This window comes from Branchiostoma belcheri, unplaced genomic scaffold (genome assembly GCF_001625305.1).
Source record: "Branchiostoma belcheri isolate BF01 breed outbred unplaced genomic scaffold, Haploidv18h27 scaffold24, whole genome shotgun sequence".
NCBI lineage: Eukaryota > Metazoa > Chordata > Leptocardii > Amphioxiformes > Branchiostomatidae > Branchiostoma > Branchiostoma belcheri.
Window position 1 is genome coordinate 2,732,102 of NW_017803843.1, and position 14,916 is coordinate 2,747,017.

Here is a 14,916-nt window from a genome sequence, read left to right on the forward strand (position 1 = left end):
ATATTTTGTTGTACAAATACTCATTAATGCCCTACATTTGTACTTAATTTGGCTTGATTTTCTATCTCTTTAGTTAGTAAGATTTTAAACTCAAGTTGCAGGAGAAGGCTACAAACTGCATCTCAGAAGGGTAAAATGCAACAGCTTCTCCTACGGAGAGGGGGGGAATCCCCCCCCTCTCCGGACCTCTCCCCCCCTCACAGCCGCGCTTCGCACGGCGTCGGGCACTACGTGCCCTCCAAAAAAATTCCAGCACCACTCCCCTAAAAATTCCTGGGGAGACCCCTGCTTAATAAAGTGAGTCAAGGACGTGTTCATACATCAAGCATCTGTCACACAATCAGGACTTCTACAGCTTTTCGATTATTAGGAGATTCTAACCAGTCTTAAAAAGACTTATACAGTCATTTTTAATATCAATACCATCAATGTAACAGTGACTCACCCCTTACTGACTCCTATGCAGACCAGCGGGTACTCAGCGATTGGCGTTACCAGCATCTCAAACACCCTCAGTGGTTGTGGAATCGCGAACTCGCAGTGCTGGGGAACATAAGGGGGGAGCTGTGCTGTGGCATGAGGTGATCTGTTTCGCACTCCAGAGTAGAGGTGACTACAGAGATATGGTTACCATGGCAACCATCTGGTCTCTAGGGAAAGTTTTGAACTATATACTACAAACTTAAGGTTACCATGGCAACTGTAGGTAGACATTACTATGGCAACCATGGGAAAGAACTTGTTTCACTTTTGGTGCACATAAAAACACCGTGGGACTAGAGAAGTGCAAATCGTGCAAAAAAAATTCATTTTGCACAAATGACAGAGATCAGGTGTTTCAAGCCAAGATATCTGTAACTGTGTAGTGCACACTGAAAAGACCTTATAAGAATATGCATAGATGCAACAAACTACAGGTTCACTTTTGAATCTTTGAGCTACAAGCCTTCCTGTCATGTTCCCCCTAAACCACTGCTACAAGTGTTGGTGTCTGTGCCTTACCTTAACTAACATGAACTTCTGCATGGGCTCATACCACTGGTATAACACCACCCCGTTGGGTACCGCTGTGCACAGGTACTTGTGCCCGTTGTAGGGATTCCGAACTGCAACAAAAAGTGACGCAACAGGAAATCATGCAATCTGTTTTCACAGCATATAGGGAACCTTGCTTAACATCATCACAAAAAACGGCTGTTACCACCCAGTGACTTGGAAAGATATAACATTTCCCTGAAATGCAGGTCGAATCACAGAAAAGGTGAAGCACTCACCAACACAACACCTGAGGCAGCCTTTGGTATCTGGCAGCTTGGTAGAAATTGCATATTTTCTGCAAAGGGAAACAAATTCTTTTGTAGTTAATCAAAGTTCATAGGTTTTCATGGAAGTGCCATCAATGAACAATGGCAGAATGCTGTCTAAAACATCTGTCCTATCAGCTATCCAATTATATAGTTCACTCTGTTAATTATAACCCTGTGTTTACCTGGGTACGATTCTGTCGGGCAGCTTGTGTGTGGGGATGTTGAAGCCGAGGGTGTGAGTTCTGTCATGCAGCCCCACCAGGTTGTGGGAGTAGACGTGCGGAGTTTTTCCTACAAGGGAAACAACAACAATAACCATCATCATCACCCCTCCACACATCCACATAATGCTATCTGAACAGTGAATTATTCTATTGTTCCTTCCTGCAGGGAACATCAGGTTCCTGGCTGGTTGGAAAGGATCAGTGGTGTTCTAACTCTTGATCTTTAAATGACAAACTCTCCATTGACATTGGTCATTTACCACTCCCCATATTAAGTTTACAATATCTACGTAGGCACGTAGAAACAGAGTTTATCCCCTCCATATGTCAAACAGAGATACACTGGCTAAAACAGTGCTATGGGATGAAATGAGTATTCTTGCAACATTATGATAATTTTATTAGGGCAGCAGTCAGGGGAAAAAGGCAACAAAACTGTGGCAAACTGGGGTAATTTGGGAGTTAATATCTCTGCCATGTCCCAGAACATTACACATTATACATGCATACTTGGCTAGACTTCATATTACAATCACTTATATATAATGTAATGCTAGGGCATACTGTAAGTTGGACAGGTATTTGGACCTTTTTGTTTGTTTATAACTGAGCACTTTTTTAAGAACCAGCCAAATAAACAATAGTGAAAGGGACAGAGAAACAGAAGGATATCTGATTCAGAAATGGACCCCCAAAATATAAAAGTCAAAGACTCAAAAGCTGACAAACTGTCTTTCCAGTCACTACAGAAGCTGTGTGTATATGTAGTACTCTAGCTTTGTCAAAAATGCTGCACTACCAATTGCTGTTACTAGGGGGCGTAAGAAAGCAGCCAGGAGAGGCCCTCCTGCAGAGCAGGGTTTGCCATACCTTCTGTCCGTCCGAGAAGGAGCCAGACAGAGGAGACACAAACAAACAGAAAGAAGGGAAAGTAGACATGAGTCACTGTACAAACAATGTGGGTAAAAAACACAGAACTGCTTCAGAAAGGAGAAACAGAACAGCTACATGTTGGCTTAGGTGATTTTCTATTTACTGTGAAGGTAGGAGGGCTGCAATTGCCCGGTGGGGACTTTGAAAATTTTGTGAGTAACAAACGAAATATCATGGATGATCTAATTTCAGAAAGAGAAGGGTAGAAAATGTGCTGCTAACATGATAGCTATCAAAAACAGCACTGCATAATCCCGAAGACAGCACAAGTGGTCTGCTGCAAGTTGTTTTCATGAGAATAACACAGCAAAACTTCCAACTATCCTCTTCTGAATCACACTCTAAACTTTCCATCCTTCCCACCCCAAACACTATGTCTGTTTTCAAGAACAGTGGAAGAAAAAAATTAATGATTGTTGGGTGCCAAGGATGAAGGGAACTCCTGCTTTCTTTGTATATCATATGACGAATTCTGTTGTATGAAACATCTACAAGTGAAGCAGACCAGACAGGCAATGATTGTCCTGGTTTATGTGCTGTGGATATGTCTCACCTGATACTGATAGCAGGATGTTGTTTATAACGTACATCCAGGTGCATCTTCTGGGGAACAGCTGCAAACAAATAAACAAATATTAGTAAATCTCCTAGGCAATGACTGGAGGGGCAGAAGTTTGGGGGAACAACTTTCCTAGGTTTAGAGTTAGGTTATAGATGGAGTTGTGGTAGTGGTTAGTGGTAAAATAAGGATGGGGTTGTAATGAGGTTAGGGTAAGGGTAGGTTAGTAATGAGGTTAGGGTAATGGTAGGTTAGTACTGAGGTTAGGGTAAGGGTAGGTTAGTAATGAGGTTAGGGTAAGGGTAGGTTAGTAATGAGGTTAGGGTAAGGGTAGGTTAGTAATGAGGTAGGTTAGGGTAAGGGAGGGGTTGTAATGAGGTAAGGGTAAGGGTAGGTTAGTAATGAGGTTAGGGTAAGGGAGGGGTTGTAATGAGGTAAGGGTAAGGGTAGGTTAGTAATGAGGTTAGGGTAAAGGAGGGGTTGTAATGAGGTAAGGGTAAGGGTAGATTAGTAATGAGGTTAGGGTAAGGGAGGGGTTGTAATGAGGTAAGGGTAAGGGTAGGTTAGTAATGAGGTTAGGGTAAGGGAGGGGTTGTAATGAGGTTAGGTAAGGGAGGGGTTGTAATGAGGTAAGGGTAAAGGTGGGCTTGTAGTGGGATGCTTACGTGATCCATGGTGGCCTCGTGCAGCTGGGTGAGGTTCAGGGTGTAGATCCCCTCATTGCACCCAACTATGATGTGCTGGTCTGGAAGGGGAGAGGAAAACATGGTGTCATTCAGCATGGCAAACTGGTTCAAACACAGGCTTGTGGTCTGATGTTTCTACATTTTTATAACTAAGTAAGTTTGTCAGCTACACCTTGCCATGCCATAATACATGGGGAAGCATTTTTGTATATCAAATGACTTGAAATATACAACTTCTTTGTGCTTGAATATCAAGACATCTTTAGAAATTGCATGCATGGAGTGTTAGTTGTGTGTCTGTACCTCTGGTCTGTGGATGGACCCAGCTGACTGCACAGTTTACCTTCAGAGGACAACCGTTGAACACTTTGGAGAAACACGCTCCCATCTACAACAAAACAACAATCCGGTAAGAACATTCCATGTACAACCTCACACTATAAACCAGTAAGATTAAGAACATTCCATGTACAACCTCACTCAACAAACCGGTAAGAACATTACATCTACAACAAAACACAACAATCAGGTAAGAACACTTCTGCACGCTTAACAGTAGAAAAATAGTCATACTGTGGTATTCCCTCTCTTCATAATCTTGTTTTTCTCATCACCTTAATCAGGAATTATTCACTAGTCGCAGATCACCTAGAGAACTATCATCACTATTTCCGGTTTCTGTTTACAATAAATACATTTACTGTAAATTTAGAAAGGACGAAACTCACATGTACTTTAGGTGTGGGTGGGAGCCCATTGCACTGTGGTTCCTGCTGAGAAACAAGAACAGGTAAACACACCTGGCAGGTGAGGTGAACACACCTGGCAGGTGAGAACATACAGATCACCTGGCAGGTTAGAACAGGTAAACTCACCTGGCAGATGAGAGGCAGGTGACAACAATTACAGCCATGGACATGACCAGAGTTAACTATACACTGCTCTCAACATGCTCCATTATGAACTGATACAAGTACATGTTGCTACAGACATAAACATGAGTGCATTCCACAGCTAAATTACAGCCTTTAAAGCCATTCCTCGTGTATATTTGAAACAGCAAATCTTGTCCCACACATGCCCATGAATAAGTATGAAAAAGCAAGAAAAGCCTTCATTACCAAGATTGCAAGGGTTTCTTGGTGACATATCCTGGACCAAGTGGACCTCTACGCCAGACAGAAAAGACCAAATCACAGACAGGAAAAAAATAAAACAATGAAGAACTTACAGCTAATTGGTTCAGATATGGAAGTTTGGTAGGTGCCAGATTAGTGCAGAGCAAAAAAAAGATGAGAGACAAAAGCTGCAGGTCAGGTGACATGAAGGTGTTCAGTCAGGTGTGAGAGGTCTAAGGTCAAGTGTGAAAGGTATACATGTTAAGTCAGAGGTGAGAGGGGTATGGTCAGATGTGAGAGTGTAAGGTCATGTGTGAGAGGTGTAATGTCAGGCTGTAAGGTCATGTGTGAGAGGTGTAATGTCAGGTGGGAGGCTGTAATGTCAGGCGTGAGGGGTGTAATGTCAGGTGTGAGAGTGTAAGGTCAGGTGTGAGGGGTGTAATGTCAGGTGTGAGGGGTGTAATGTCAGGTGTGAGGGGTGTAATGTCAGGTGTGAGGGGTGTAATGTCAGGTGGGAGAGTGTAAGGTCAGGTGTGAGGGGTGTAATGTCAGGTGTGAGGGGTGTAATGTCAGGTGGGAGAGTGTAAGGTCAGGTGTGAGAGTGTAAGGTCAGGTGTGAGAGGGTAAGGTCAGGTGTGAGGGGTGTAAGGTCAAGTGTGAGGGGTGTAAGGTCAGGTGGGAGGGGTGTAAGGTCAGGTGGGAGAGGTGTAAGGTCAGGTGTGAGGGGTGTAAGGTCAGGTGGGAGGGGTGTAAGTAAAAACATTGCTGACAGTAACACAGGAGTAGGACATGCAAAGGGCATTATGGGACAAAACTTTGCTGAGTCGAGTCTCTGGTTAGACTTGTGGGATAGCTGTGTTGTTTTATGCTTTTGACATATTAGAAGAAGACTCCCATGCTTCTCACAGCAGAAACAGAAACCTGCTGTTATAGACAACAGGTGGCTGATAATTTACATTATTTAACATGCTATGAACAGAAATGTTAGGTTTTAAGCAACTTAACATTGTAGCAATCCAAGGGATGGTGGCAACATAATCATGTGGAGCCAGAAAAGTGTGCATTTCGGTTGGGACACAGTTTTCTTCTACTCCATACCTGATAGTAGTTACATTGTTAAATCTTACATGGCAGTAGCCTTACTATATGAATACTGTTTTACCAGTTTTACCTGTTTTATCACAGTCTAACTGTGTGTGCAGATGATTACAGCATGCAATAAACTAGGTTGTACCAAGTGAACCAGCTCAATTCTACGAGAGTAAAAAGTTTTACAACTATAAAGAACAAACAGAAGAAAAGTTTGCATGATGATTGTAGAGATAATGCTATAAATTTGGAAAGAACAAAGAACCATCACCTGATTTTAAGTCAGCATGCTCTTCACATGCATTGTCAAACATACTAATGAGGGGAAATTATATGGGGTTTTAACATCTTAAATGTGGAAAACAACTCATGATCACAGCATGGGAAGTCTGGGTCATGTGTGAAAGGTCTGAGGTCAGGTGTGAGGGATCTGAAGTCAGGTGTGAGGGTTCCTACCATGGGGGGTCTGGGTCTGTTCATGTCTCCGATCTTGGGGGGGATCTCAGGCGGCGGTGGTTCCTCCTCCGCAGGCGGTTCATTGTTCTCCTGCTCAGACGTGTCCTGTTCCTCGTCCATGTCCTCCCCGTTAGCCGTTGGGACAACCCCGTTCGCCTTCTCCTTTGGGGGGAGTGCAGGGGGGGTGCTGTGGGCAGGGGGGGTGCCAGCATCTCTTCTATCCTGGGTGGAGATGATTTCACTATCTGATGCACTCTTCTGCCCAGCCTGGCGGGAAGAGAGATGAGAACATCAACTGTCAATCACATGGACTGAGTCATAGCAACAAGGACATCAAGACAGAAGCAAGTTTTAACCAGGGAGTGGAGTTGTTGATGTTGTACTGAGGTGATATAACAATGCCCAGACTGATCCTACCTTTGGTGCTCCTGGTGGTCTTTCTGTACCATTTGCTGGTAATGACGACCTGGAACAAACAAAAGACCTGTCAGCTACTCTTTATTTGGTGGGAAAAAGTGGGAAAAGATTATAGTTAGACCACACAGACTTGGCTCATAGATGAACTCCGTCTCATGGATGAACTCCTATTCGGCATTATTCTTTGAAGTTTCTTATTCTCTAAGTTCCCCCCCTCCCCTGCAACACCAGTCCACCAACAAGATCATATTTCTAAACAGCAGATGACGTCAGCGATAAAGTCAATCTTTCCCAGGAAACAGTTTCCTACTGCTCCACCTACACTATAACTGTGTACCATTAAACTTCTGACACGGAGAAGACGCGACTACTCACGACTGGTCGGTTCCTGCTGCGTCCGAGTACTCTAATGTTGTCGTGTGTCCTCTGAGGGAACAGAAAGAAAGGGTTACAACAACATGGCACCACCACACTATGAACAACCTACAGCAAGCCTGTACTAAAACCTTTGGGTACAACATGTCTGTGAAGGACCAACAGAACAGAGCATTTTGGAGACAGCCGAATACAATCCTTGCTGCCCAAAGGATAGTCAGCTAATATTGTCAGTTACTACAAGGGTAGACCAAGCCTGTTCCAGAAGCCTTGCACAAGAAGTCCTTTATAACCATACAACCCAGCTTGTCTACTCAAATTGATCATAAACCTGCCTCTCCTGGAGAGCAACAAAAAGTTCACCTCACTGTAGAACACTTAGCATTAGACATGATAATTGGGCACATCTATGTTTTGTCCACTTTCCCTTTATTCTCCTCAAGACAGTAGTGCTGTGGCATGGATGGGTTCTGAGGGAGGGGTCTGGTCTGGAGTGGGGAGCGGTAAGGGTGGTTTTGCGTGGCTGAGTGGAAACTTAAAAGCAGTCACATGGAATGGAATATACAAGGATAGCCCCACCACCATAGAAACTACTGACCATGTCCTAAACAAACATTCTACACAGAAACAAGGAAGGCGAGAGTTACCGTCTATGGAGTTCTTCTTCAACGGATTTGATAAGACTCCTTCAGGTGGAACATGAGGAACAGAGAAAAGAGGAGTTAGACAGGAGTCGTGTTTGGCCTGTGGATGATGTGAAGTGCAGCACTAAAACAGCCAGCTCAAGTCTGATGCAAGGTTACTGGAGTGACAAGCAGATTATAACTTATCTACAATTCGTATAATCATGTACATCTAAGAAAACAGCCCACTGAGACTGATAGCAGAAAATGTTTTTGCTTTAAGGCAGGGCTTTAGCCAGCGACCGTTTTACCGTCAATTGACGGTATTTTGTCCCGTAGGACGGTAAAAATTTAAGTCCTCACCGTCAACATTGACGGTCAAAAATCGTGGGTATAGACATAGAAAAAATCTAGCTAATTTTAATGAGCCACGACGCGGCGTCTTTTCCAAGTGCGCGGGCCCACGCACGGTGGGAAACCAGACTTCAAGGAAAGTTGCAGATTGTGTAGTTTTTTTTTATTCTGCAATCATGACGGGTATTTAGAACACTGAATGAATGAAGTGTACGGGAGGGCGTGATGTCGATCGTGAAAGACAGACATTCTTTAAGTGATAATTAATGGAATTTTTTTTCGCGTTGACACATTTTTTTTCGCGAATTGGGTTGACCTGGGGTTGACGGTAAAAAATTTCGAGCTGGCTAAAGCCCTGCTTTAAGGCCCACCAGGTGATGCCAACAGACAACAGATTTCAGACTTCTAGAGTAACCTTATGGCCACATCAATTTATTTATTTATTTTGATTAATTTCACTTGATGGTTCTCGTTCTCACTTTGTATTCGGCTGAACTGAAAGATCAACAGAGTTTGAGTCTTGGTTCACAGTTTCAGACAGTGAATAGTCTGATTCCTCCCAGCATTTATTTAAAGCTTCACATCATGCTAAAAGTTATACTTCACAATGTCAGAGAACCAAGGAAATAAATTGGTGTGAGCTGAGGCAATCATGAACACCCAAGATACCACCCTGCACCCATGTGCTTCCCTGATCCTGTTGAGTCTACATGAACAGTTCCAGCATTACTAGCTATGTGTGAGCTGTCTCAGCATTAGAGTCTGTGTGAACAGTTCCAGCATTACTGCATCTTGTGAACGGTTCCAGCATTACTCACTTGCTACCATCTATCTCCAGCACTGGTCTCCACGCGCCGGCAAACTCATCGTCCTGGGGGAGGGAACAGGCAGGAGGAGTTAGTCTGACTCTTGCACTGACGAACAACAGAACAGGGTGTTGTACTACTGGTGCTGTACATGTATATGCCATCAACACGTCACGTCTGTGGTCTAGTGTCTACTGTTTGGGTCCAGTGAGAAATGATCAGTATTGATTACCACTGCACGGCTCCAAATACTTCCTACAATGTGGGATTCATGATAACAAGTCTATATATTTTCTAGTTTGCCAAATTGCAAGTCATCCATATTTTTTCTGCAAAAAAACTTTGGCTGGAAGCTGCAGGAGTTTATTTCGAGCCGTGGCTGTAACAGAAGTCTTCATGCTTTAACATCTCTATAACTACAGCAGGCTCCAGTTTTCCCAAGGTGCCCTGGGAGGACCTACAGGAACAGTAGGGAGCTCAGTGGAGATGAAGAAGTTAGAAAAACACCAAGTTAGTCCAGACACAGGTGGTACCAGGTGTACCTTATACACACACCTGTCACACCTTAAACTCCCTCAGGACGAACAAGTTACTTACATTCCTACGAACCCTGTTTGGGACCTCCCCAGCACGGACCTAGGAGGGTTATGAGGAAAAAAGAAATGTTGGATGTTATCCTGCATCCCCCCACCCCCATACAGAGCTTTCTCATGCATCTTCTCCCCATATACAATGTATAGCCTGCATCCCAGCATTCCACAGCCCCTATCCCAGGGTTCCACTGTATTTATCCCAGTATTCCTCCACCCCAATACCAGGGTTCCACATACACCCAAATTAATGATGATAGACCCACCATCCCCTCAAACAAGGCACATCAAAATTCCTGCCCTTGTGAAAACTAACATTAAAGAGACAAGGACAATACATTATGGAAACTTCATGCACTTCCTAACAGTTAATGTTTGTGTGTCAAAAAAATCTTGCTATTGCCTAAGTGGTTTTCTTATGTTTTCAAACAAGTTTCATATTGTCATCATGTTACAGACCATACATTGTAACTCCTGACCTCGCGACACAGGAATCTTAATTTGAGGCAGTTTGTGGTCCATGCTGAACAGGAGACACCCCACAACCCTGACCCTGAATAACCTTATCCCGGAGTTCCACTCACCTCGTCCTGCTGAGGTTCTGTTTCTCTTCTCAGAGGAGGTTCAAAGTTCACATTTTCCACTGAAAAAAACAAAGAAAAACATCAGACCACACCTGCTACACTGAAACCATTTAGCTAAAAACTACACAAAAAACATTTGGTTAACAACTAGACAGAAAACTAGTTGGTTAAAAACTACACAGAGCTCAGTACTTACTGTCTATCTCTGACTTCGTCCTTTCTTTCCTGTCTTCCTTCTTCCGTGATGAAATCCTCTGAGGAACCTCTAATGTCGGCTGCATGTCAACACACACAAATGGCCATTAGTAGTCTGAACTGTCAGAAATAAACTTAAATCATTGGTTTCCATCCATCCCTTCATTTCCTATGGTAATGCTTCCTATGGTTACCATTTCCTGTTTTGGTGGTTGAGGTAGAAGCTGGGGTTGAGTTATGTTAGGTTTCTATGGTAATGGTTGCTATGGTTACCTCTCCTCTGTCCTCCTCATCCTCGTCGTCGTGGTTCTGGTAGGAGCTGGGGTTGGAGGCCATCTCCAGCAGGTCCTTGCCGAGTCTGTGGGACAGTGGCTGCTGGAAGAACGGGTGCTAAAAACAACACAGAAAACATCAAGGTCAGTTAACCACCATACTACACAATACTTCTTACAGAACAAGTAGTTGCCTTGGGCAGCTATGTTCAAGTCCATGTCATGTGACGACACACAACTGTGAAGGTTAGCCCATTATGTCAAGGTCAAAACTGGTACAACAGACCCCCCACACACACACACACTTGTTAAAGGGTGAATTTAAGGATGTTGTTAGAACTGTTATAACATTTCCTAACCTGGATCATCTTCTCTGCAGTCGGCCTTTTCTTGGGATTTTTTGTCAGCGCCAGTTTGACAAAGTTGTGAAAGTTGGGAGTCCTGAAACAAAGATAACAACACAAACATTTATCATTGAACAGTCATCTCTGCTACCAAGCGGTACTGATGAGAAGTTTGACACTAATAAAAGTCAAACTTCTCATCACCACACATAGATTTGAGCAGTTCTAGCAGAACTTCACAACATCTATAAAAACATTCTCCATTTCTAATGATGATTCTTACTTTTGCAGAAACTGAGAACAGGTGAAGTGTACTATGGACAAAACATCTAAAAATGGCTGAATGTTCTGCCAAGTCTAATGATTCAGCACAAGTTTTGACACTGCTTCTTTTGCTAGGGATTGAGTGAGGTCAGGTGAAAATCTGGTGGAATTTCTGGCTGGGCAGAAATGTGAGTCGCCTGTCAGACATGGCGTCAGATCGGCTGTCATCTGAGTCCGCTAGAATCAACACTAATCTTCCCTTGCAGGCTACCAACAACTAACACTGCTACAACAACTTACAACTCATAACAACAGCTACAACAACTTTAGGGTAAGATTGCAGCAACCACATCCCAAACATTCCATTCAAGAATCTCCACTTAAAAACAAATTAAACAATTTTTCTGCCTGGATATTGACATCCCCTGTGAGGAAAACTTACCACATAGGTAACTCTGCTACTCACCATTTGTTTTTGTCCTTAAGTTTGGGGGGAACGAAGCCACTTTTCGACATGAGGAACAGAACCCTGTGGACAGAAACCAGGCAGTGAGAAGCACAGTAGAGTTCCGCGTGTTTCTGTAACATATCTGTGGGGTGTGCCTTACACAGGCCCAGTAAGTGGTCCACATTACACACATGCCAGGAGGGGCAGTTTGGGCCACACACATTCTGGCATCACGTAAACAAATGACAGAAATAACAAGGAAAATAATAAGAAAAACAACAAACACATCATCAAAGATCCAAACCAAGAAAGGATACGAACAACGCAGTAAAATATAACAATATAAAAGTCAGGTTGTGTGGATTAAGTTGTAACTTGTAGTGCAGCAGTTTAATACTTAGAATACCCTAACAGTAACGGTATGGTTGCAATGAAATAACATTGCTTCTAATCTATCAATATCATTATGCATCATAATGTCAGAGGACTGCATTGTGCAGTATATATGGCAAACCTGTCTCCTGCTATCTTATAGACTCATGTCCGTGTAAAATATAACAAACTCATGTTCATGCAAAATATAACAAACTCATGTCCCCATTGAAATATAACAATTTTGGTACTGTACAAAACTGGACCATTTTGAGCACCTCATCTCCCCTCAGACATTACATAAGTCACTATATATGGGTAATCTGATATGGATATGTGATACAGGTTCATGTGATGTCTCATACTGCTTTAAGTTGCATTTGACAGCTTTTATTGAATGTACACAACACACTAACAGTAAGAAGGTATATGCCCAATGGGTGTATAAAGATCTTTGATCTTAGTTCCAGACCCTTGTGCTTCAGCTTCACAAAACTTATCTCTCACAACCCCCCTCCCACTGGTGTTCCATTATTACACCTACCTTGCACTAAAACTTATGCATGTACACCTACCTCATAGGGTGGAGGTCGAACATGGGGGGCTGCAGCTCTGCAAACTCAATTGCCGTGATCCCCACTGCCCAGACATCGCACTAAACACAACAAACAAGCATCAGAATGGTGCATACTCACTGTAACAACTGCAATCCAAAATGTTGTCAGGTTGCAGCAGTTATCTGCCTTCTTCACCCTATATCTGCAGTTTCTTTACCCTCCAATATGCAGAGCAGACACCTCTACAGTCTGCACATGTATCACACCATACCCCGCCGTCCTGTCCCTAACCCCAGCCCTGCTACAGGAACCACCCCTCTACAGTCTGCGCACGTATCACACAGTCCTGTCTCTACACAAATTGGATTATAGAGCCGCATCAGCTAATCAGTCTGAGCCAGACCAGCTCTGCAAGTCAAACTGCCCCAAGGCAATAATGACATTGCTATTGATTCGAATACCGTATTGGGCATAAACCATGAGAAAAGGGGCTGTTATTTATTCCACCCACAGCAGAAAATCCACTGTGCTTCCATGTTCAATGTTACATTGAAATCCACTCCTGCTGCCTCCATCCATCTGCAGGGTTAGATAAAAATGCACCAGGATATGCCCAGCAACTTTCTACCCCGACTACTTGGGCCCATTTGAAATCTATCAATAACTGCCCGTGTTTCATATCTCTGTGCCTGACAAATCCACAGGGACCAGCACCAATCCATACTACAGCACTTCCACACCACACAATCAGATATTTTCTGCTTTGGTAAAATGTCCTGAAGTCCAGATTCTGTGCCTGATGCCAGTGTGAAGGGGTGTAACCTACTCAGACAGCTACCAGGGGCCACATTGTCTGTTACAGTCATGGGAATAGATGTACCCTCCTCTACCTGCTGTAACTATAGCAACAGAAGACCTATGACCCACCTGCTGGTTGTAGCCACCTTTCCTCTCCACAGCAGCCACTTCTGGGGCCATCCTGACAGCAGGAACAAAATGTGACATCAATCTACAGTAAAAATCTTTTACGAAATTCAGTGTTTATTGAATGTAGAGAACAATGACACACAAGACCACAGTAAAAACCCAAGGTGCCGTACCAGTACGGTGTGCCAATGAACGACTTGCGTTTGGCCATGGTGGCTGTGATCTGGGCAGACACACCAAAGTCAGCTGCAAAGGGACAAAGTGGTAAGATCTGGTGAAAAGTACTGGAAGTATAGGAATAAAAATATCTTTACTTTTTTATTTCAATCTGGCAGGTGCATGTAGCTGCGCTGTGGTTAACATTGCATAGCTTCTGCCAAGGTATAAGCTCTATAGGGAATTATGGATGCTGGCATGTTAACGTTCCGCTTACCTAATTTGACATTGCCCTCATCTGTTAACAAGATATTCGCGCCCTGTAGGATAGGAGAGAAACATGTTAACATTAGAACAGCAAATATGAACATGATTATGTGCATGACCTTGATAAAAAAAATGTCCATCCCTCTCCAACACATCCTTCCTGGCTTGTCTATGATTACTTCATGATCTTCAGGTAAAAAGGAAACTTTACATTACCTTTATGTCTCTGTGCATTTTCCCTCTGCTGTGTAGGTATGCTAAACCCTGCAGATAAAGGACATAAACACAACAACTTCAACATCTAACAGAAAATCTACATAAGCTGCACACTCGGTAGCTTGGCATAAGATTCAGGCCATGCAGGAGACCTGGGTTTTCCATTTATGGTCATTCAACATCTCAAAATGATGTGCATCATATCATGTATTACATACCAGTACTATTATCAAGCTGCAACATTCAAGTGTATAGCCTCAACTCATATTACACGTTTACAGTCAAAACTAACTAACTCAGGGGACTGAGAAAATCTGGTCTATTTGGACAGGTGGCCACTAGATACAGTATCAATGGGAAATATCATTGAAGGGAGCACCGAAATGTCCTTAAATGGTTACTTGTTACTGTATAAAAAATATTTTTCCTGCCTAACTGTTATAAACCCTAACTTCAGTCTAACTTGAGATATGACACAAACCTCTGTTCACAAATTAGAAGCTCAGAAAAGTTAGAACTTACCTGTAATGTTTCTCTACATACATAAGCTATCTGTGTCTCCTTCAGTGGACCGGTAACTGTGGAGAGACAAAAACATGTCAGTGTTAAAGAGATACCAAAGCTCCAGCCTCCTCTGCTGGAACTGCCCCATAACTTTCTGATCTGTGACCTACCAGAAAGGTGATGTCAGTTGATGGGTTTGGTTGACCACTTGTGTTTTTGTTGTTGATTTTAGCCACAGTGTAAAAAGTTTCAACATGAAACATGGCTGTACTT

The 14,916-nt window shown here is 43.1% G+C and overlaps 1 protein-coding gene across 6 annotated transcripts in view; it reads right to left on the reverse strand.

The window, feature by feature from the left end:
• LOC109470965 (mitogen-activated protein kinase kinase kinase kinase 5-like) overlaps window positions 1–14,916 on the reverse strand; it is a 34,885-nt gene that overhangs the window by 9,402 nt on the left and 10,567 nt on the right. Inside the window, exons 6-29 of one of the 6 annotated variants that reach the window (XM_019770065.1) lie at window positions 14,140–14,187; window positions 13,934–13,976; window positions 13,674–13,746; window positions 13,501–13,552; window positions 12,592–12,671; window positions 11,663–11,725; window positions 10,948–11,029; window positions 10,590–10,706; window positions 10,318–10,396; window positions 10,122–10,180; window positions 9,545–9,583; window positions 8,960–9,012; window positions 7,812–7,850; window positions 7,165–7,215; window positions 6,790–6,838; window positions 6,373–6,639; window positions 4,438–4,479; window positions 4,013–4,097; window positions 3,689–3,768; window positions 3,018–3,078; window positions 1,490–1,598; window positions 1,275–1,333; window positions 1,003–1,106; window positions 446–564 (exon numbers count right to left, since the gene is read on the reverse strand). In XM_019770065.1, the coding sequence (XP_019625624.1) occupies window positions 446–564; window positions 1,003–1,106; window positions 1,275–1,333; window positions 1,490–1,598; window positions 3,018–3,078; window positions 3,689–3,768; window positions 4,013–4,097; window positions 4,438–4,479; window positions 6,373–6,639; window positions 6,790–6,838; window positions 7,165–7,215; window positions 7,812–7,850; window positions 8,960–9,012; window positions 9,545–9,583; window positions 10,122–10,180; window positions 10,318–10,396; window positions 10,590–10,706; window positions 10,948–11,029; window positions 11,663–11,725; window positions 12,592–12,671; window positions 13,501–13,552; window positions 13,674–13,746; window positions 13,934–13,976; window positions 14,140–14,187 (1,853 nt within the window). Of the gene's footprint in view, window positions 1–445; window positions 565–1,002; window positions 1,107–1,274; window positions 1,334–1,489; window positions 1,599–3,017; window positions 3,079–3,688; window positions 3,769–4,012; window positions 4,098–4,437; window positions 4,483–6,372; window positions 6,640–6,789; window positions 6,839–7,164; window positions 7,216–7,811; window positions 7,851–8,959; window positions 9,013–9,544; window positions 9,584–10,121; window positions 10,181–10,317; window positions 10,397–10,589; window positions 10,707–10,947; window positions 11,030–11,662; window positions 11,726–12,591; window positions 12,672–13,500; window positions 13,553–13,673; window positions 13,747–13,933; window positions 13,977–14,139; window positions 14,188–14,916 lie in introns of all 6 variants that reach the window. The other 5 variants (XM_019770064.1, XM_019770066.1, XM_019770068.1 and 2 more) reach the window with 5 other exon arrangements.